At 31.0% G+C, this 23,623-nt stretch overlaps 1 protein-coding gene across 1 annotated transcript in view; it reads right to left on the reverse strand.

Moving 5' to 3' along the window:
• The window catches only part of LOC131849623 (A disintegrin and metalloproteinase with thrombospondin motifs like), a 107,262-nt gene extending 83,880 nt beyond the window's left edge, over positions 1-23,382 (reverse strand). The window contains exons 1-2 of the mRNA XM_059199732.1: positions 23,365-23,382; positions 4,542-4,636 (exon numbers count right to left, since the gene is read on the reverse strand). Of these exons, the coding sequence (XP_059055715.1) occupies positions 4,542-4,631 (90 nt within the window). The 5' untranslated portion in view covers positions 4,632-4,636; positions 23,365-23,382. The remainder of the gene's footprint in view (positions 1-4,541; positions 4,637-23,364) is intronic.
• Between the last annotated feature and the right edge of the window lie 241 nt (positions 23,383-23,623).

The following is a 23,623-nucleotide window of genomic DNA, read 5'->3' on the forward strand; positions in this document are numbered from 1 at the left end:
GTTAAAAACTGATACAAATACAAAATTACGGGTAGCTTTGAACAACGAACGAGAGAGAGAGAGAGAGAATGAGCAACGAACTCTACATAAAGCAACAAAGCATTTACAGCTACATATGACAGCCTCGGAGGTCTAGTGGTTTAGCACACCGCTTTACTTCCGCTGGTTGCGGGTTCTTACGATGTTTTTATCAATGTTTATACAAGACGTAATATAAACATACTAAGAATATCATTTTTTTATTATTATTATTATTGAAATATAAGTTTACCTTCGAGATCACTAAAAAAATGTTTTTATCAATGAACAAACAAGACGTAATTGATACATACTAAGAATATCATTAGATATACTCAATTTTACATAAATTTTAATACCTCGACATTACACGGGACCCGCTAGGGGCTTGGAACACACAGATCTCAGTCATACGATCCCCGTTTAAATTGGACGGGGGATCGATCGGAAGGGTCATGTATAAAAGCGATAGTTGCAGTTTCAATTCTAGTCACATAAAGAACTGGTAACCAAATTTTTGATACCGATAAAAATTGAATACTTATACGATACGATAAATATTGAGTTATTTTAGTGTATCAACCCTATAAATACTCTATGCGTTGTGGTTGGTTAAAAAAGCTTCATCAAATAATGTCAAGATGAACACCCTGTCACATTAATATACAGTGATGAGTCAAACTGACCAAACCTTTAATCGACTTGTTACTGTGAGGCAATAAAAAATTAACTGACAGAATGTCAATTAACATGAACTGAACAGGTGGCGATGTGTGGGGGATACCACAGGCGACGCTGTCTTTTATGATTAATTAAATTATTTATTAATACTTTGCACAAACACAAAAATAAAGGTGCATATGGCTTAACAAGACTTAACACCATAAGGCATTTTCTCCGGACGCCGGACTCAACCATAGGGCAAAAGGAGATTAGTGGAGGATCCATGAATGTGTCATTATACATGTGTCGCCTATATACATGAAAAGCATCACGGGTGTCGCAAATTTTTGATCATAAACAGTGATGAATACTATTGTGTAATATTTTAGTGATTAAAACGTTACTAAAATGGTATAACATTAATTGCTTAATTTGTTATAGACATAAAATTGTCCAACTATAAAAAACACACACAATTATATTATATATAGTATTTATGTGTATATTTTAAATATATATTATATTTATATAATACAATATAATAATGTCAGAATTTTTAGTCATTACTGCCCCACAATGCTTTCTATTTACAGCTGAAGGTTAGCTGGTAATAGACTGTCATATGGCATTAAGCTCGTCTGTTGTAGACATTTTATTATACAGTAAAAAATATACATTAATTTGTTAAAAATGCTGAAACTATAGAAAGGCTATAAAAGACAGGATATTGCTTATAAGGTAATATCCTAAGTGTAGTAAAGTATAATGCAGTAGTTACCAAACATTACGAATACACTTAAATCAATAAATTTTTTATACTGAATTGAGTTTCTTTACAATGAGGAGGTTATAACAATTTTTAATTGAAATCTGTTTTTCTATATAACAGTTTAGATTATTTACTCTTTTATAAATATAATCAAATTCAAATTAAAAATATCTTTATTCATGTAGATATATTACAGACTCTTATGATATGTCAAATCTACCATCAGTTCGGAATGTCAAATTAATATTATACATGTTTACAATACAAATGTTTTTGTATATAACAGTTTATGAATTATTTAGCCATGACATCGTATAAATATAATCAAATATATAATTTCAATAATATCTTTTTAAAAGTCTCGTGTTAGTCCCGAAAAAATAAGTCCTACCGTTTCAGAGACTAAAGAACCATTTCAATTAGCAAGAACAAACAGAGAGACATACATGTAGGTATGTATATGTATGGTACGCATCTGTGGTAACATGGATGTCATATGATAACGTGATGTCCATAGGGCTTATCATAAGCGATGGTTACCGCCTACAAAGCTCTCTTTCGGTTCTAGACAGTAATATAAGATAAGAGGCATGACATCTTAGTCAGATGTCATGGCTATTATCGTGTTGGTATGTACATGTGTGGCACGCATGTATAGTATCACGGATATACATGATAACGTGATGTCTGTAGGACTATTACCGCTGCCACATACCGGCGACGGTTACCGCTTACAAAGCTCTGATTCTGTACTACACTGCGATTAGGCAGTGATACAAGATAATAGGAATGGCATCTTAGTCAGATGAAATGTCTGTATATGTATGATACGCATGCGTGTCACGTTATAATGTGATATCTGTAGGGTTATTCATAGGCGACAGTTGCCGTTATCAGGTGGGCCGTCAGCTTGTTTGTAATTTCAGTTACATAACAAAATGCACCTTTTTTATATAGCTTTTGACAATAGAACCATAGTAATTAGTTCAACTTATTTAAATGTATTATAACCAGATCGACCACTGAGCGACCGCTAGTAAATATGATTATTTCTCTGTATAATCACCGATTGAAGGCAATTTCATAACCGGCTGGTTGGGTCGCAACCGGTATGTGACAAACTGGCCGTCCGGTTCGATGTCTACTATTTTATTTTGTGATGTCATTTAAGGTGTTTACGGTTTAGGCACATGGCTCAATTATGAATATATAATCAATTATTTTTAACTTGTGTTTACATGAATTTCTTGTGATTATATTTCAAGGTTTAGGTTAGGTAGTCGATTCAACTTGATAATCTTTAATACGTTACAAATAAGGTACGGCCTCGATGGTCTAGTGGTAAAGCATACTGATATACTTCCGATGGTTTAGGATTCGACTCCTCGCACGTTACAAACATTTATATTCATGAGTATGATTGTTTGTATCGGTCTGGGTGTTTTCTATGTATAATATGTATGTATTTACAAAAAAAAATATCTATGTATTTGTATTAGTTATCTAGTACAACACAAGCTTTACACAAGCTGTTAGTTGAGATTATTATTACTATTATTATAGGGTGTAGATTCTTTAGGAGGGGTGTGTGAATATATAAAAAATCTATTTAATTATCATTATTATTATTATTATTATTATATCTTTTTAAATGATAGCCTAATCCTTATCCTAATCTATAAGCTATATTACTGTAAAGTGTCATTAAAATCCGTTCAGCAGTTTTGGCGTGAAAGAGTAACAAACATCCATACTCAGAAACTTTCGCGTTTATAATATTATTATTATTTTTTCATATATGATGATATATGTAGTGTTAACTACAATAGGGCCTCGCTTCACTTTCCGTCTATCGCTTTTATGAAAGTACCGCCAATAGTGTATAGCGGCTTCTTTTATTGTGTATTAATTAGCATACACTTAATTACAGATGTCCGATTGCAGGTGTTATACTTGACTGACTAATCAAGTTTTTATAACATTATACACCGCAACCGTAATTACTAATTAATATGTTTATAACTCGAGCAAAAACTTTATGTAACATGTTCAATAGATCAGTATTATAATATTTTAAAACAACTCCTGTCTCATCCGACAAGATATTTACATTAAATTTGAATATATAAAATATGGTTAAAAGAAAGAAAACATGTTTGTGGTACAGTCAGGGTCCTATTATAGATCTTGGCTTCAATGATGGTTATGATAATGTAATGGAGAACAAGCTGACGGCCCACCAGATGGAAGGTGGTAATCGTTGCGTTTATATATATATATATATATACTCATTATCAAGGGTCATCATATATCGTCCTATAGGTTCACTATCAATTGTTAATCTTCAAATTGTAGGCAAGCTACTTAACACCAGAATAAGGTGAGACAGAACTACCTAATCAGTTTTAGTGAGACATGTGTCATCTTTCTACATGTTCAAAGCAATATCTCTGATCATCTTGAAAAGATGACACAATTATTTTAATTTCATATTAAGATAAAATTGAAACCCTGGATTTATTTATGAAACCAACTGTATCCCATACGAGTATAGATCTCGTTGTTGTCAACCGTTACCGTACCGTCAACTGAATTAAAAAAGATTAAAAGATCTCCTAAAATCGATGGCATTTGTTTAGTGTATGTCATGCAATATTTTCGCAAATTCAAATCAAGTATATAAAGTTGATGTTTTGTCTATGTTGCACTTGCCCTGGCCACAAACTGACGACTTAAGACCCGATTAACTATGTGCACAGATAAATTAATTTTACATTTGAACGCGAAAGTTTAAAAATGTGTAATAGAAAACAAATTTTATATCCATAGTTATAAAAATAAAATATAACGCCTATCTTATGAAAGTACATCATTCAGCATGTTTTGCTAATTCTTTTTTGACTGAAATTACAAACTTCAAATCAACACATTTTTTTTAATTATTTCAATATTACTAGTACATAAGTAGATGTTGTTATATTACTTTGATTGCACAATACAATATTAGTCACAGTTCTTACATCAGTACGCCTATGGCAGGCATGGAACAGTAGGTAGTTTAGCATACATATATAAAATATGATAATTTTACCTTAGTATTGAGCGTGTGTGTTGAGAGGAATGAGCAGAGAAGAACAACCGTCGACAACCAGTGAACCGACACACATTGTGTCGACTCCATATTGCCTGAAAAGAAACAACTATATTATATATTGATTCTTGAAAATTGTATCTTTTTAAGTATTATTTATGTAACTGTAATTATAAACTCTTTGACGGTCCACCTGATGGTAATCTATCTATATATATAGACGACGTTTGCATGACAATGACTATCAGGATAGAACACCACTTGCCCATCATGTGCTGCCATTGCGGAGGACTAATACCTTATAGGGGATTTCATGTCTTTATACCTCGTTATATCACTGCCTTTATCTCACACATCAACCACAATACAACTTACAAAGCAAGCCTCATGAAATATAAAATTATTTACTTTTTATCCATTAATATGAAAATATTTTGGAATTACCAAATGGATTAGAGCTTATTAACATATTGAATATAAAATCTGGACATCCGTCCTTTTGTTTGTTTTTTTAATAATAAATTTCATTAAGAGTCAAGACGACTCTTGTTTGTATTTATTTAATATCTATGTAGAAGTATAAGTTAGGTATTAAGTGCAATAAAGACTATATTTATTTATTAACTTATATTCATAACTGTTATTCCAGTTTAAATAGTCAGGCATTATCAATTTCGACATCATAGTGAACACAACACCTGTGCCTACATTTTATTTATGTATATATATTATTATTAATATTTATTTATTTATTCTGTATTCTATATACTTGTTTACATTATATATTACACACAAATTATTTTTAAGTTTATATTAATATCCAGCATGCCTGGCAACACCGAAAAAATAGACAACTATAGTCCTTTGCCGACCCGAGTTGACCATAAAGAAATAAAAAGCGAGTGCCGGGGTCGACGCACTGGCTGCAAAAGTACAATGTCTCTTCCCAGAAGAAGGCAGTACGAAATAAGTACGAATATAAACATGCGTGCATTTCCGTGTTCGACCGGTTGTAAGGAACACTGGTCGAAATAGGCATTGATACGCCTGTAAATAACGTGGCTCGAAAGTAAATCATCGGCTAAAGATGGCCGTATTTTTATCTCACTGACGAAATTATTTATTTATTTATTTACAAACAATGACTGTATCCGACCTTGTTATTAGCCTTATTTCCAGACATAAGGAAATTAAACTACTATCATAGTTAAAGTCTACCAGAGCTAGACTTAGAAAATCATCTGCATGGGGTAAACTTGACTCAACATTTTTTTAATAGGTGATATTGCAAGGCGCTCATGCTTGCAATAGTTAACGTGTTAAGGTTCACGCTGGGTACCAGTGGAGGATTATAAGAACATAAGGTCAGATCTGTTAGCCCATCGTGACATATTCACTAGGAATTTATCACTATAGTTTGCAGGAGGAATCGCGTAGAATTCAATCTGAAATGACATAACACATGGAGTCAAGAGTCCACATTACTATCAATCCCCTTTTCCCCCTATCTCACTTATTTCAATCGCTAAGCAGGTTGCTTTGTAAGTTGTATTAATTGGAGGATGAGATAGCATTAAAATGATAGGGCACTGAGGAATTGCAACTTAGTCCTCCGGAGCACATGGGTGATACTTCGGGTATTCTTCTATTTAAGTTTGTATACGGATACGTACTATTCAAGTTTATAGGCAACGGGTACCACTTACCATCAAGTGGGTACATTACCTTATCATTACCTTTTTCCCATTTCAATTATATAAAAAAGAGTAGACAGTACAAATGAAACTAAAAAATGTACACAAATTTGTACACAAAAATATTGTTACTGTGATGTAAATATAATATATCGAGTAAGTACTAAATCCATTTGTTTAAAATTTTGTACATTTTAATTGAGAACTAACAACATTTCAAGTTTATATATACTATTATACATATACTATATCTAATGTAATTATATAAATAAAAAAAAAACAGTAATAGCTTTTAATTTTCTTTGCAAAACGGTCTCAATATTTGAAAATGAAATCGCTATTATACAGCTTAATAGCAATATAATATTATTATTATAATATTTCATGTAAATTGTATAAAGTACCTAAATATATTATACATATAAAAAAAATATATAACTTCTTTTATTTTTTTTTATTTTTAAAGTCAAGCATCAAACGAAAAGAAAAGGTTTATTTATAAATCCCAAAACCAGTTCTTTTATGATACATAGTACATCGATGTAATTTGAAAAATAAAAATAAAACATTTGTTTACCGCAACTTTAGTACAACTTTGTTGACATCGTAAACTGATATCTCGAAGGGTATCGATTTTATATAAATAAAGAACACAACACACAAGCAGTGATACCAGAGAGGGGATATTTCCCCAATTTTTTTGAGATTTTTGGTTATGGGAGAAGAAATGTGTGGGGGCTTATTAGCGTCCATGTATGTTCGGTATAGATAGTCTTCAATTTCCTAAACTTGTCAAAGCGACCTAAAATCATTAGTTTATATATTGTATATAGTGAATTGAGGTATCAAAAAAGACAGACCCAGAAAAGGTGGTCATAATACGGACTCTTTTTGAGTCAATGGTAAGGAAGATATTGGGAAAAATTTTAGGGTAAATCCAGTTAATATTCAGTTATTCATCTGGCAACATTGGATATAAGAAACTACCTTCGACATATACCGCTTTTATGACATAATAAAATCTTTAACATATTACAAGTACATTTTGTTATACAAAAAAAAAACAAATCAATAACCAAACGTGACAAATTTTTACAGCACCGACGTGGGAGATGAGCCTATCGATTACAAAAAAACGTTGAAATCGTTCATCAATCCAAAGAATAACACGTTCTACAATTCCGGTCAGATCAATTATGACGGCCTCGGTGGTCTAGTGATTTAGCACACAGCCTTATTTCCGATGGTCGCGGATTCGAGTCTTCGCACGGCACAAACATTTATATTCATAAGTATGATTGTTTGTATCGGTCTGGATGTTTTTTTTATGTATAATATGTATTTATTTACGAAAAAATATATCTATGTATTTGTATCAGTTATCTAGTACCCATAACACAAGCTTTAGCTAACATAATTTGGGTCTAGATGGCACTGTGTGAATTGTCCTGATATTATTACTATTAATTATATATATATATATAAACGTAATCGAAACCTAATATAAATCTCCTGCCGTTTAACGATGACCTCCACGTTGTTCCCCTGGAAACCATCGTAATAAATTCCTGGTGAATTTACCACGATGGGCTAACTGATCTGACCGCATGTTCATCTTATGATTCTCCACTGGTGCCCTGCGAACATAAACCGTAAGCGTAGGCGGGTGCACCATTCCATAATCATCGATAAGAAAAAATGCCTTGTTCAGTCGGCCTTACTTAGCATGCTATCGGAAGAGGCGATCGGTAGGATAGCAATTAGCATTTGAAACTGTGGAGAGGCAAGCGGCTAAAAAAATACCTCAACTAATTGGACACTGGTTGTTTATTTTTTTGCATCAGCCCTAAAAATCACACTAGCTGTATACCATTGCGTTATTCTCATGAATCTATATTAAAAGTACCCTGTATGTGAATATGCAATATAATGTATTTCAACTCGAACTGTAGTTTTACAGGAAATAGTAACTAACATCCATTTAGCAATTTATTTGTTTAAACTATTCACACATAAATTTGTTAAGATTTTTAAAAATATACTTGACTAGCTGTGCCCGCGTTTTCACCCGCATGAAATGAAATGTGTATGTATAATTGCCTTTGTTTTTTTAATGTATAAGCTTTATTTCTGTAAAGTTTCATCAAAATCCATTTGCGTTTATAATATTAGTAAGATTGATAACATATCATTGTCTGTACGTTATAGGCATTAAAAATATGCATTATTAGATCAATATAGTTTTATTAGAGCAACAGAAGCCAACACGAGGTTTTTATGTGTATACACGCATCACGCAAAAACTACTTAATGGAAATTAATAAAAATCTCACTGATGTATTGCTAATAGTGTAACTTATAATAGAGACTCCATGATATTGTTTTAAACCCGTTTATTCCGCTAGTAGAGCAGTAAACGAACAATTATAAAACGTACAATGGACTCTCAGAATATTTTTAAAATTGTGTTCAAATAATCTTCTTCAGTACGTAATATTTTATCATCTTGTATTATACGAAATTTTACACGAATTTCAGACATAACAAACAAAAGAAACTGACAACATTACAAAATTTATTGCATCTACTGAGCGTGCGAACTAACTGCTTGCGAAACGAACAACGTCCGATTTTGCGAAATGACCAATTTTAATATTGCGATGCGAGCTATGAAGAGCAATACAATAATCATGTCCATCTTTATTTTTATAATGTCACATACTTCACTTTATGACTCTAAAATGGTTCGGTTTACACGTAATTGAGGCTATAGACCATTAAAATAATCATTCTTACTAATAATTGCCGAAATAATAATATTGAGCAATGTCTTTACTGCAATGCTTATATGTAGTATTATGGGATTCACTTGGGTATACTCCTTTCAGTATATGAAATATATTCTTTTATTTTAGAAAGATTAACAGTGTTATCACACTGAATTGTTCTTGAAATTATTTATACACATAACCTAAATTTTAAGTTTTGTTTAGGGTCGCCAACGAGCACGTTACACCCCTGGTATCTCAGGCGTCTATAGGCGGTAACCATTTACCATCAAATAGGCCGTATGCTTGTTTGCCACCTTCATGTTATACTTTCGATGGATGTATAACTATAAATATACTAATTCGAGTACAAACCCACAACTCTTGTACATAGTATGCCGGAGTAAGCTGCCTCACCAAGCTTGCTTTGTAAACTTTGTTTCAGTTGAAATGTTAGAAATGGCAATGAAATTACAGAATAAGGTAATTTTCCGTCCTATAGTGTTGGAAAGCCCATTTATCTAGGTAGGATATAGGCTACACAATAATACACCACTACCAAGAGCGGGGCTACAAAAAGAAATGCAAAAAAACGGCTATGAACACAATATGCAGATAGAGAAATTATCCATTACGTCATAACTATGTATATATTTATATTAAGTTGTACCAAACAACTTCCTATTACTATATTATTATAATGAGAACATCACTCACTGTCATAAACTGACAAACTGACACGTTTGGCAAGTTTTAAATTTCATCTTGTTATATTCAAGAAACTTACACATTAAGTTTATTGAACTTTTATAAAAGATTTTCGGATACGATAAAAATTATAGAAATATACATATAGTGCAAAGTAAAAAGTTTATATATATATAAATCACTCATGCATACTTTATAATTGTTTAACATCTTGTTTACATAAAATATGACAAATTTCAATGGGATTCCTAGCTTCGCACGAGTAAAAAACAAATCCTCCTATTGTAGTATGAACATATATACAATGAAATAAAATATATTTTTTTAGATCATAAATTATTTTTAGTTTTGTATACAAGAATAATAAAACTGAATTAAATAAATTGGTGGCGTAATTCTGAATTATTTCGCTTATATATTATACCTACGGCAATTGATTTTTATTTATCCCTTCAGTAGTTTTCGAGATTATTGTGCATATAAAAAGAGACGCGGCATTGGACTTTGTACTATAATATGTGCATATCAGTAAAGTTCCAAGATTACACACACTTGTATCGGCTCCTCATCATAAGCTTACGAAAATTTTGTTCTCACTTCGCTGCGTAATTCAAAATCGCCGTATCGAAGTAATCATTTTTTTATAGCGCGTAACATGGATTCCTGCTAATTGGTCTCACGACAAAAAACCTTTGGTCGTTTTTAGATCGGATACATTAAATATATAATATTTACTTAAGTTAATTAGAGTTAATTGTTACAGTAATAATCTGGAATAAAATTGTTTATTTTACTCGTCTGATGAAGAAATGAAGGTAATTTTTTTAATGCATGTCTCTATGACTCAAAGTAATGCCTAAACATTACTAAATAAATATCGTTAGAGCGACACCTCTTAAATTTAGATAAATTTAGATTTTTTCATGCTCTAATAATATTTAAGTTATTAGAAATATATTTGAGTTAACAACTAAAAAACTATTGGTTGTAATTTTTTACAATAATTGTGTAATCCATAATAATTGTGCAATTTAGAAATATACTATATTTCTTTGGGTTAATTACTTTTTATATCATAATGGTTCTATCATTATGAACCTACTATAATAAAATATTTTTCAAAATATTCAAAACTAGTAAGTTCAGATTCAACCGGTATTGAAATTACTACATAAATGGCAATGTATTCATATATCACTAAAATATAGAACTCTACTAAATTACTGATATTTTGAAATCAACCAAAATGACAGCGTACTAAGAACTGTTTTTGAAACTAATTCCTTACTTTTTATATTGTTTACTATGAAATAGTTTTTTTATTATATTGCTGACATTTGCTTATCTTTACGGAAGCAATTTATTATTTACAACAATACATTTTTTTTAATCGTAACATATTGTTTTCATGTTATTATTTATATTCAAGCAAAAACATTTAAAAGCTATAATATATTAAACATATATATGAGCTGGCCAGCTCTTCAGAGTGGTTTATACAACACTAAAAGATTTCAAATTCCGAACAGTAGTACCACATAGCACGACCATTTAAACTCAGGAACTTTTCCTGTTTAGAATATTAGTAGGTATCACTAATAAAAAAGTACTATTCGATATTTATTTCAATCATTTATTTTATAAATATCTATAAAATTAATAAACCAAAATAACTCCAATGAAAAAAAACTTCTTAAGTTGTGCCAGTACTTTTCCGCGAATTAAAAATTAAGATTCGACTTTATGGCAACCACTCGATCAAGTTGTGGCAGGTAGAGACCAAGCCAGGTGTATCATCCGAATTTAAATGATAAAATTATTTCTACAATTGGTTAAAGTGACCCCAAGATATAAAATCCACGCATTTGTCATACTGTCGGTAAACCGAATCGAATCAACACTTGGAGCCCCCCACCGGTAAAGCCGAACCGACTCGTTATTCGTTTTTTGACCCGCAAATAAAGTACACATTTTTTTTTACTCAACGGAACCGTTCATCCCGTTACATAATAATGATAACGATGACACGAAGTTCATTAAAAATACATACAGTTTACGCGCGTTTATTTACTTTATAGCCGCGCGGTCAACTTTTTAATAAGAATATTGATATTTTCACGGCAACGCGGCAAAGGAACACACATACGGCTTAATTAAATTTGAACTTTATCGAAGTACAACAGCCAAAATTTATGTAGCTTACTTATCTGTTAATGGTGTATGATTTTTAAAAGCACCACGGCCTTTTTGTTGATAATTCTCAATGGGAAGAAATACCACAAAAATGATGTCAAGTACATTTATTTTGCGATGACAGTTATTTTTTTTTCATTCACACACATTTAGTTTATTTATTTTTAAATTATGTCTGTAATTTCACTACCTTTTCTCACCCGATAACCGAAACAGAAAGCAAACTGCTTGTTGTATGTAATACATAGATGACATTTTATAAAGTATCTCTCGTCAAAAATATATTCAAATATTTGTAACAGGAAAGGGAATTAAACTACAAAATCTTACCTTATTCACGAATATCCATTAAATAATCTGTGTGTAATGTGGTACCATTCAGATTTGTATTAATCATACATGTATCAATCAGATTTTGCATTGTGGTAATGTTATACCACAATGCAAAATCTGATTGATACATGTTCAGCTGTTTCTATAGTATCTTTCTTAATAATACCAAAATTTATTAAATACCTAAAATTTCTTACTCACTTTTGCTGAAATATTTATTAATATTATAAAGCTGAAAAGCTGAAAGCTCTAATCTACTGGTTCCAATTTAAAAACATTGTAGTATTATATAGCTTATTTTTCTGAGGGAAGGTTTAAGCATATCTCAAACCACACTACCAATAGGAGTGGAGCAGATTCTCGGAAATATATAAATTAACACACAATTTTATTTCTTTTTTTATATGAACTCACGACCTTGGTCGGAATCATTAATCACCATCAGTTAAGTCACGACAATCTTAATCGCTTTAATGAAATTTTGGGAAATAGTAAAAGCATATTCTATCTAAAAACCTGCATCGACAATCGTCCGCTTTCGTAAGATGAACAAACAAAGAAAGTGAATCTATTTTAAATTCCGGACACTAAGTTCGAAAGGCTACGGAATTTATTATATTCGATGCAGGAACACGTGAAAAGTGATCGTGGCCGGAATCTATAAGAGTGCATTTAGCTATCAACCGAATATGCGCTTTCTTCCACATTTGTGTGGTATCTATTTAGAATATATGATGCAAAAACGCTAAAGTGAAAGGCGACAATATTTAAAAAATATTGGACATATTATTTTACTAGGTGAACACGCGATTTCACACGCGTGGTATTCGATATGACAATAGTTTATAACTTTTTTCTAATACTGAATTTTATATGAAACTTACCATAATACATTATTATAAAACTCACCCAAGCTGTTTCACACAAACAAACAAATAAGCAGGAAAAATTCTACAGTGGTAAATCATATTACTATTGTTTTCAGTCTACTCTAATGTTGTTGCTCGCAGATGGCCTTTACAGCCTCACCGGAAGATAGGGGACGAGTGCAGATGGCACTCCAAACTCGCGGGAGTACTTATGGAACGGCTGGAGGCCAACTCCTGCCTGACGGATACGACTTTAGTCTAAGGGCACCGCTATTAGAACCCATAGCGGTGCCCTTAGACTAAAGTCGTAAAACCTCGGCTCAGGCCACCGCATTTTCGATCACCTTCAGATTACCTGGGGGATCGATTACTATGACTAGTCGCTTATTTACCTACATAACTAGCACTACGTCATATTTTCATGTGAAGCCCGTAATACCATTTATGACATCTGTCATGCCTCTTCTTAGACTATTTCCTTTTAAGAAAATTGCAATAGCATATGCTGGTGGTCACTCTATTCTCTCTAATTTTGAATTTATGAATCTTTATTTTTGTAAATATGCACAAGCACATTTGAAAAGGATAAGAGCTGAATTTCTTGTCAGTTTCTCTTAGCTCGAATGCTCTCCGACCTGACGGTCGTTTTTGATGTATCATAAGAGTTTGTAATAAACCTACATGAATAAAGACATTACGCTACATATTTTTTTATTTTACTTCCTTATCTCACCAACAACCGAAACAATCTTACAAAGCAAGCTGCTTGGTGCCTAAAATAGGTGGTGATATAGAGGTACCCGAGCAAACTTAGTACAAATTCTACCTTGATAAAATGAATAACATATGTAGTAGTGGAACATTGATCTAGCTAAGTTAGCTAAACTAGCTAAGTTGATCTTACCACTATAAAATCCTTATCTTGATTGAGTTATTTCCGCAAATTAAGGCGACATACATACCTGAAAAAAAAAAAGAAATACTTGTTAATACAAACACACATTTACTGACCTCAAAACACAATAATTATGTAACTGAGTAGGCCTGAAATTCATTAACGTCACAATGTAAATAAAACGACCAATTTAGGAAGGTTATACAAAACAAACTCATTAAGTGAATCTTAAGTACCTGTACAGTTATATGTAAAATGTTCTTTATATATAACTAGAAGGTTCCGCCAGGAAATATACCATTGAATACTATCAATATTTATATTTTTATATAAGTTATTGCAAAAAAAAATAGTGACTCACCATACGTTCGCCCTACTACTCATAACTCTGTACGTTTTGTAGATATTAACATAATGATCTTTTTGTCCCTGAATATCATACCTTTAAAACAGTAAAAGAATTTTACAAATCTCTACATTGGTATCTTTATATATACCTCATAAAATATGCTCTCTCTCTCTTTATAGAATAGATACATTATTAATAGATATTAGTTAAAAAACAAATATCCAGAAGTAAATACTTTTACAGATGAGTCCTTCTTTGCTAACTATGTCTCTAATTAACATAATACAATAAATGTATACATTAACGGGATATTTATTATATTATCATAATAATAATATTTAAGGGCCGTTAATTCGATTATGTTATCACCGTCCTGATTATGGGTCCAATGGTTAAATAGTACATACTTAACTAATGATTTAAAGGTGCAATGAAAAATACATACTATTTTATTGTCATAATTTCATTACAATACCATCCATACCTTATTACGGTACCCTAAAATTACTTTTAATTTGTGACAGCACATAGAATTTACGCGTAATGTTGTAACGCATTTTAAAAGCATGACAATTAGATCCTACTTACTTTGTTTACTGATAAATTAAAAAGGAATGCCGTATACATAAGAAGTTTTCGCAATACATACCATTAGAATCGGAAAATGTTAAATAACTATAGTTCATATTTATAATCACAATAATTTTTAAAGTAATTTAGATAAACTCTATTACTTAAGAATTTGGCACAAATAAATTATAAAAATATTAATTGGAATTATCTGACATAGGTTCTAGTGTCTAGAATCAAACTAACCAACTTTAACTTTAAGGCGTCATCATGACATTCTCAAATACATATAACATATCAGCAAGCAATTCGTCACACCGTGGAACCTAAGTGATCACGAACAATTGTTCAGTTCAGAAAAGATTCATCCGACGCACACTCAGATTGTGGACTACCTGCCGAGGTTTTCTCTAAGACTACACCATGGACTTGCAAAGGAGCCAAAGCCAAGCCAAGCTTAAGAAGAGCCGGCAACAAGCACAGGACATTACAGACATTACAGTCGTCCAGACGTTACGTGGTCTTTCAATAACCGTTTATCATCAGATAGGCTGAATGCTTGACAGCTACCACAGTGTTATAAATATATATATACTAGCTGACTCCGCGAAATCCGTTCCGCCTCAGAGTTAAAGGAATTTTAAAGTTTAATTACGTAATAAATTTCTGAACGCATCCTGTTTGACAATCTGTATGGGAAAATAAAATTGTTATTTTTACTATTCTCCATGCAAATTTTTCATATTTTATCACCATTTAAACATTCCCTGAACTACTACAAATATATCTAAAATTAGCCAAATAGGTTCAGCCATTCTTGACTTTTAGCGATACTAACGAACAGCTATTTATTTTTATATATATAGATATGAGCATCTTATATACGTCATAGAAAAAAAGACATACATTTATGTAAATTCTTATAACAAATATATAAACAAACATATAGTTAATTAACAATACAATGCTAATACCGTTTTTACTAATATCATTGTATTTGAATGTAGGATGTTTAGTTGATATTTTTTGTTCAATTCATTATTCGATAAGTCCGTGACCGACTGACAGACGAACTCATATATACATTTTCTTAAATACATTTACTTATAATATGAGCGTATATGTTAATATTTAAAATAAAGAAGAAATCATAAATAACGAAAAAAGAAATAAATAGTCCTGAACAGAAATAGTCAAAAAAAAGAGATGTAGAGTTTTTGATTCCAAAGCTGTGTATTATTAACTTCATATTACTGTGTACTAATTAACTGATATACCGGATCATTTTTGGACAATTCAATGAAAATTAATAATAAACTAAATACTTTCAATTTCCACTATAACTTTTTAATTTGTAACCTACTCGCTATAATAAAAACATATTAGGTGTATTATATAGGTGTACATCGCTTAGGTAGATATATTCAGGAACAATATCGCACAATTTGGAAGGTGCAACTTTTTTATGGTATTTTCAAAGATAACGAAAATTGCTTAATATTGAATGTAGTTGTAGTTTGATTACGCATATATATTACACACTATATATTGCGTATATATTCTAATTTTCTCTCAACGCTTAAATAAGTCATCCCGTATATAACTAATTTGAATGATTAATTATAATGAATCTGTTAAGATTGATCTAGTTAAATAAAACTTTATTATTATTTGATAATCATTTTTTGATAAATTTAAATTACTAATGGGAAAATTGAGACATAAAACGAAACACAAAATAATTATAGTCGGCGATCTGAATATAGACGTATTAAAAAATTCAAATGAAACGACGGAATTGAAAAGAATTATAGCAAATTTTAACTTTAAATTACACATATCTAGTCCTACTCGTAAAAAGGCATGTCTAGATCAGATACTCAGTAATATACCTGAAGCAAAAAGTGAAATACATAAGTTAGGACTATCTGACCACGACACGGCACAATCTCTTACTATTGAGATGAAAGATAAAATACAGCAACCTAAGTTTTGGTATTATAAAAAAAGAGATTACAGCTTAGATAATCTCTCTAAATTTCGTAAATGCGTACATAGTTTATCATGGGCGGATGTGTATAGTGAAACCAATATGGAAACTGCATTTGCCACGTTCTATGATATCTTTAAAATATTTTATTATCTTTGTTTTCCCGTAATAAAAGTTAAAGTAAAATCGCAAGGAAACACTAAAAAGTGGATTACACGAGGCTTAAAGAAGTCTACAATTACTAAGAGACACTTACGTTTCGCTTATTATAAAAAAAGAGATAACAATGTAAAGATAAAGTACCAAAAATACTCGAAAATACTAAAAGAATGCATTAAACATTCTCAAAAACTGGCCAATACATTGTACCTTGAAAAGTCTAAAAATCCTTGTAAAGCTACATGGGATCTAATACAAAATAGAACACAAAGAAATCCTATTAATAGAAATATTGACAGACTTCTAATAAATGATAAGATAGTTGATAATCCGAATGACATTGCAAACATATTTAATAATTATTATATTGACATGGCAAATTTTAATTCAAATTGTAATTATAATATTATAAATATACAATCGAACCATGCCAGCATGTTTTTAAGACCAACAGATGAGTTTGAAGTTATTAAAATAATTAACACACTTAAATCTACAAACTCGACTGGCCACGATGAAATACAGACAAAGGTACTAAAAATGTGTAAAAATGAAATTGCTCCTGTGCTAAGCTATTTAATTAATCTGTCATTTAGCACTGGATCTTTCCCGGAACCATTAAAAATGGCTATAGTAAAACCACTTCATAAAAAAGGGAGTATTTCTGATGTGGATAATTACAGACCGATATCTCTTCTACCCAACTTTTCAAAGATATTTGAAAGAGCAATGTTAAATCAATTAATAAATTTCTTAGAAAAATTTAAATTGATAACATCGGTTCAAAATGGTTTTCGAAAAGGCAAATCGACAACATCAGCTGCTTTTTCTCTTATAAATAATGTGCTATCACATATGGATAAGCGCAATCATGTCACGGCTGTCTTCTTTGATATGAGTAAGGCCTTTGATACTGTATCACATAAAAAATTAATTTATAAATGCGATATGTATGGAATAAGAGGATTAGCAAGTGAATGGCTAAGTAGTTACTTAAGTAATAGAAAACAATACGTAGAGATATCAAAAATGGACGCAAGCCTGGAAGTTAATAAATATAAATCGACCATTAGACTAAATACAAACGGTGTTCCACAAGGAAGTATTTTAGGACCCTTGTTATTCCTGCTTTATATAAATGACTTGCCAAATGTCACAGAGTATGACTGCACTATGTTTGCTGATGATGTATCTGTAGTGATACCTTGCAATAACGACAAAACATATAATAATGACATAAACGGAACAATTACGAAAATTATAGAATGGTTACATAATAATAATTTGAATATAAACTACAATAAAACTACATATATACAATTTATTAACAAAAATAGTCTTTAAACGTAACTTGTGCTGGAAACACTATCAAAGAATCTTCGCAAATCACTTTTTTGGGCATACTATTGGATGATAGATGCTCTTGGGAAAATCACACTAATAAAATATGCAATAAAATGAATTCATTTGCCTATGCTCTCTGGCGATTAACAAGGATTAGTAATAAAAAAACAAGCTTACAGGCATATCACGGCTACGTAAGTTCCATTTTGAGATATGGCATTTTGATTTGGGGCAACTCATATCATGCTAAACGGGTTCTTATAGCTCAGAAACAATGCATCAGAGCAATATGTAATGTTGACATACGTATATCTTGCCGACCACTGTACAAAGATTTAAATGTATTAACTGTTCCATGTCAATATATCTACGAAGTGTGCATATTTGTAAGAATGCATATCAAATTATTTAGAAAAAAGGTGAATACTGTAATTTTAACTTAAGGAATCCAAATAATCTCATTCTCCCATACAATACTACAAACTTGTATAGCAGAAATGCCTATTGTATGTCAATAAAAATTTACAATAAGTTGCGGCATGATATAAAAATACTACCGATAAATATGTTCAAGAGAGAGTTAAAAAGATGGCTGATCAATAAGTGTTTTTACTCTGTTGATGAGTACTTTAATTCATGAAGTAGGTAATCGGAGTACTTTGCCCAGAAATTTAAATTTAATTTAATAATGAAGAAAATAAAAATGAAACTGAGAAATATGTACAATCTTATAATAATAAATGGACACTGTTAATTTTGCATGCCAGTTTCTGGTGAAAAGTGTGATACATAAATTATAATTTTTAAAATCCTGTAAACCACTTTTCAGGCAAAATAAAGATATTTGTATTTGTATTTGTTTGTATTTATCAACTAAAAGTAAATTAAAAATATTGTGATCGCGCGATGTACTGTATAGTACTGTAATAACTTCGTAGTATGTTTCGTGTCTTCTTGGTATAAATAAAAACTAAAACATATCTTATTAGTATTTAAAAGAGAAACCTTTGTACTATAGTAATTATACTATTTACGAAAAGCAGGTCGTATCTCCGGAAAATTATTAAGGTTACAACGAATTAGAAAGCGAAGTTAAACCGATTACAAGGTAATTTTGGTTTACATTAATACTTTGGCAATACTTCGGATCATTTCAATAAAGTAGTAGTGAGTCACAATTTTAATAACTCTTTGATAATTACGAGAACTTTGCATACTAGAGGAAGATGCTGTTTTTATAATTTAGAAGGCAATATGCCCATCCCAGCCTAAAGAGAGTGTCGAGGTAGATTTTGTAGAAATAGTTCGCGTCTGTTTTATACCAGCCGTCATGCAGCTTGTTTAGTATTATACAGATAAATTACAGGGTACAGAGACAAGTCTGAAAGATTTCCTCCATACACTAAGATCATATAAATGTTATATACAAAATTTTCTACAATGTTGTATAAGTAGTAACTTTATTACTTCTATCACAATAAATATTTCTGCAGTCAACCGGTTTCTTGCATACTGTATTCCGGTTTGAACTTTGATATTACTAAGTTTGAAGTAATTTGTTGTTATGGATAGCACTATGTATATTAATATACATCTGTTACCCAATTATATTACTAGTTCCCATTCCTAAAAACTAAACTATAGTGACTATAAAGAGATTAGAATTTAATTTTACCAAACCATTGGAAATATAAACCCTGTCTCTGAAAAAAAACATTAACATTACACCAAACATGAATTTATCATCAAGATATTGTGTAACGAAAAATACAATAAATTGAAAACCTTCTTCTGTAGATTGTTATTGCAATTGAGTATTAAAATGATTGAATCGTTTCAAATTATATAAAATGTATGTGTATGTTAAACCAACATTAATATTTGACCATTTAGAAAACAGTTATAAAATTCAAGAGTGTAGGATATTGCGTCACATTAACGTAAAAATTAACGCATAATTATGGTATTCAACATGAGGAAGGTGATCATAGATCTTTCCCATTCGTTGGTCGGCAACTTATGGAGGTTACTGTGATATTTATTGCACATCAGTTTAGCACTTAACTTCCGATGGTTGCGGATTCGATCATCGTGTAATACAAACGTTTATATGCACAAATATGAGTCATTATGTTGGTAGTCACTAGTTTTGATACTTACTTTTTTACGTTTCTAGTATGAGTATACTACAATATATACATATGCTACAAACGCACGCTAACTCTGCTTATTCTGAGACTAAATGGCACTGTGTCATGTTTTTTAACTAATTTTGATAAAAATCAGACTTTCTAGAATTGGCTATATATTATTTAAGTTTATTACGCCAGAACATCGTCATTCATATACGTAATTTTTATGTTTATATGATAATATATTTGTATACTTACAGATATTTTATTAACATCAGTTTAGTTTAGTTTATAAAAAATTTAAAATATGAAAATTCCTAAACCCAGCTTACTATTTGTTATCAATTAAACTCACATACACCATTGAGTTTGATTAACGTAACCTTCAAATTGTAAGCCAAAGACAAGTACATAATTTGCCAAATAAGCGGTTGGCGCTTTAAAAAATGGAACTAATAATGCATAACACAGTATTAAAGATCGGCCTTCGTGTACTGGGGACCCGGGGAGCAGTTACCCAACAGTAATTATAGGACAAACAATAAGTTTTGAAACCGACGCCGTCGGCGGTCGCACGATCTTGAAACCCGTCCGAGACAGTAGTATGCCGCTTTATACTTTGCAAATGATATGAGTTTAGAACTACAATACTAGGTGTACAAATGAAGAATAATTAACCGAGGTAGAGGTATTGTGTTGTTGAAGAGGTGTTGTCTGCGTACCTCAGTCTCACCTATGTCAGCCTCCAAGTGACTTAGAATAGAAGAGAAAATCGTTTATTCACATAAACTTATATTGAAGCACTTTCGAATAGTCATCCCATTTTTTTTTTAATCTAAGATTTATTCGGAAAGTTGTCTCATCAGAAGAGCGATCAGGAAACCTGCGAGTTGCTCTTTTAAATAATTTTATTGTTACCTTACATTTTTAAGTTGTATGAATACAAACTAACAACTAGCACTAATTCAATTAAATACCTGTCTTTTAAGCTGTATTTTAGTGGTTAGCCAATGAAATTACAAAATAATTGGTATGACCTCTTAGTTCTTTAGAATGGTAACGTAAGGTATCACGGGTATCACATGACAAAGTGATCTTCGTAGAGTTGTTCAGGTATATAGGCGGTGGTTACCACTTACCATCAGGTAAGCCATCAATTTGTGCCATTCCCATTACAAAACAAAACATCTTTAGATACAAAAACATTAGTATAAAGTTCTAATTTTGCCCCTGGAACTAGAAAGTTCAATATAATATTATTTATCGAAAATGGAGTAACGTGGTAAGATCCCGTTAATTTATTTTAAATAATTAACATTAAAATAATAACTGCTTCAAATATAAAAATAAATATCGTGTCCTTAACACGATTGTGGATAATTTGCAGTTTCCGACGTATGTTTCAAATGTGATTTCTGAGCGATACGATGAATATCGCATATCCATAATTGTAACTATATATATAAATTACTAGCTGTATCCGCAAAGTCGTCTGCGTGGAATACTAACCTTAAAAATTACTATAATTCCATACAACATTTCCTAACCCTCTTTTTTTGCATTAAAATGTAGTCTATATCCTTTGTCGGGGTCAAAACTATCTATGTACCAAATTTCATTTCAATAGATTCAGTAGTTTTGACGTGAAACCGGGCCATACAGACAGACAGACAGACTTTCGCATTTATAATTTTAGTAAGGATTATATTATTATGAATATCCCGACATTCCGACAGTGTTATAATGCCATGATCGCTGTAGAGCACTGTCTGCATATAAGCTAACACCTACCCGCGTAGGCGTTAGCTTATATGCAGACATAATATTACTCGCTTTCCTTTACATGTCTTATTTTGTTGTTATTATTGAAATCATACATACCATACTTATATTAGTACAGTACAGTTATCATATAGGTACACATATCAATTATAGGAGCATTTGTTACGATTGAAATCCAATCTTTGAATTAATGGAATGAACTAAAACCCTTTAAAGGTATTATCAACGGAACGGCATCTTTGGGTTTACCCTGAAATCGACTACTACTTCAAACGATCGAATTGGTCTCCAGAGTCTGGCATATACTAAAAATGAAGATGGAAGGCATCGAAATATAAAAACATAAATAAAAAATATATTCCTGAAAATTATTTTAGGTCATCTAATAGATGGAATCCAGTGATGGTGTTGTCAGTGTCATGAAACAAAAGTTATAAAAAAAACTGTCATATACATTTTTTGTAAATACATATCTACAAAATAATAATTGAAAACACCCAGACCGTTTCAAAAGATCATAGTCATGATTATAAATTGTTGTATCAAGCGAGGAATCGAATCTGCGATCATTGGGAGTATAGCGGTGGGCTAAACCACCACACCCAAGCCAAGGCTGTGTACAGGGACTGTATCTCGAGATTATTAAAAAGTAAATCCGCGTCATATGCGCCTGTTCAGTACGAAATATTGTATCAAATATCGATTGTATTCTAATCGCTATTAATATAAAGCTCAATTTTAATTACCACTACTAGTACTGTATTATTTAATTAATTGTTTACTTTCGTGAATTTGGTAGATTGTATTCAAATTAAATCTTAAAACCTAAAAGTTGATCATTTGTATAAAAGAGTATAATCCATATTTTCTGCATTTCTAAGTAAATTTTTTTTCGTTCATACATTGGCAAAGAAAATTAAGTTCAATGAAATGTAGAATGAAAAAAAATATATTTAGAAGTATTTATATGAGCTTTATTTGAATACAGATTACTTCTATTATTATTTATATATTTTATTAATAATGTTCTTACATACCTTTTAATAAACTCTGAACGGAAGTTTTGATAGAACTTTTCAAATGCAAATAAATAATTCACCAACAAAAACTTCCTTAAAACACTATAAAATATTAAATGAATAATTTAAAACAATGTAACCACAAATGTATTTAATATTTAATGAATTTTATTTGCAATGAGCGTAAAATACAATTGATGATACTGACATCATCATATGTAATAATTAAAATGAGTTTTGTAGGAAAAAGTTGGTAATACGGTCACCGCGTCTGGCG

The sequence above is a fragment of the Achroia grisella genome, unplaced genomic scaffold (genome assembly GCF_030625045.1).
Source record: "Achroia grisella isolate CSIRO2021 unplaced genomic scaffold, CSIRO_AGI_Agris_v1 utg660, whole genome shotgun sequence".
Taxonomy (NCBI): domain Eukaryota; kingdom Metazoa; phylum Arthropoda; class Insecta; order Lepidoptera; family Pyralidae; genus Achroia; species Achroia grisella.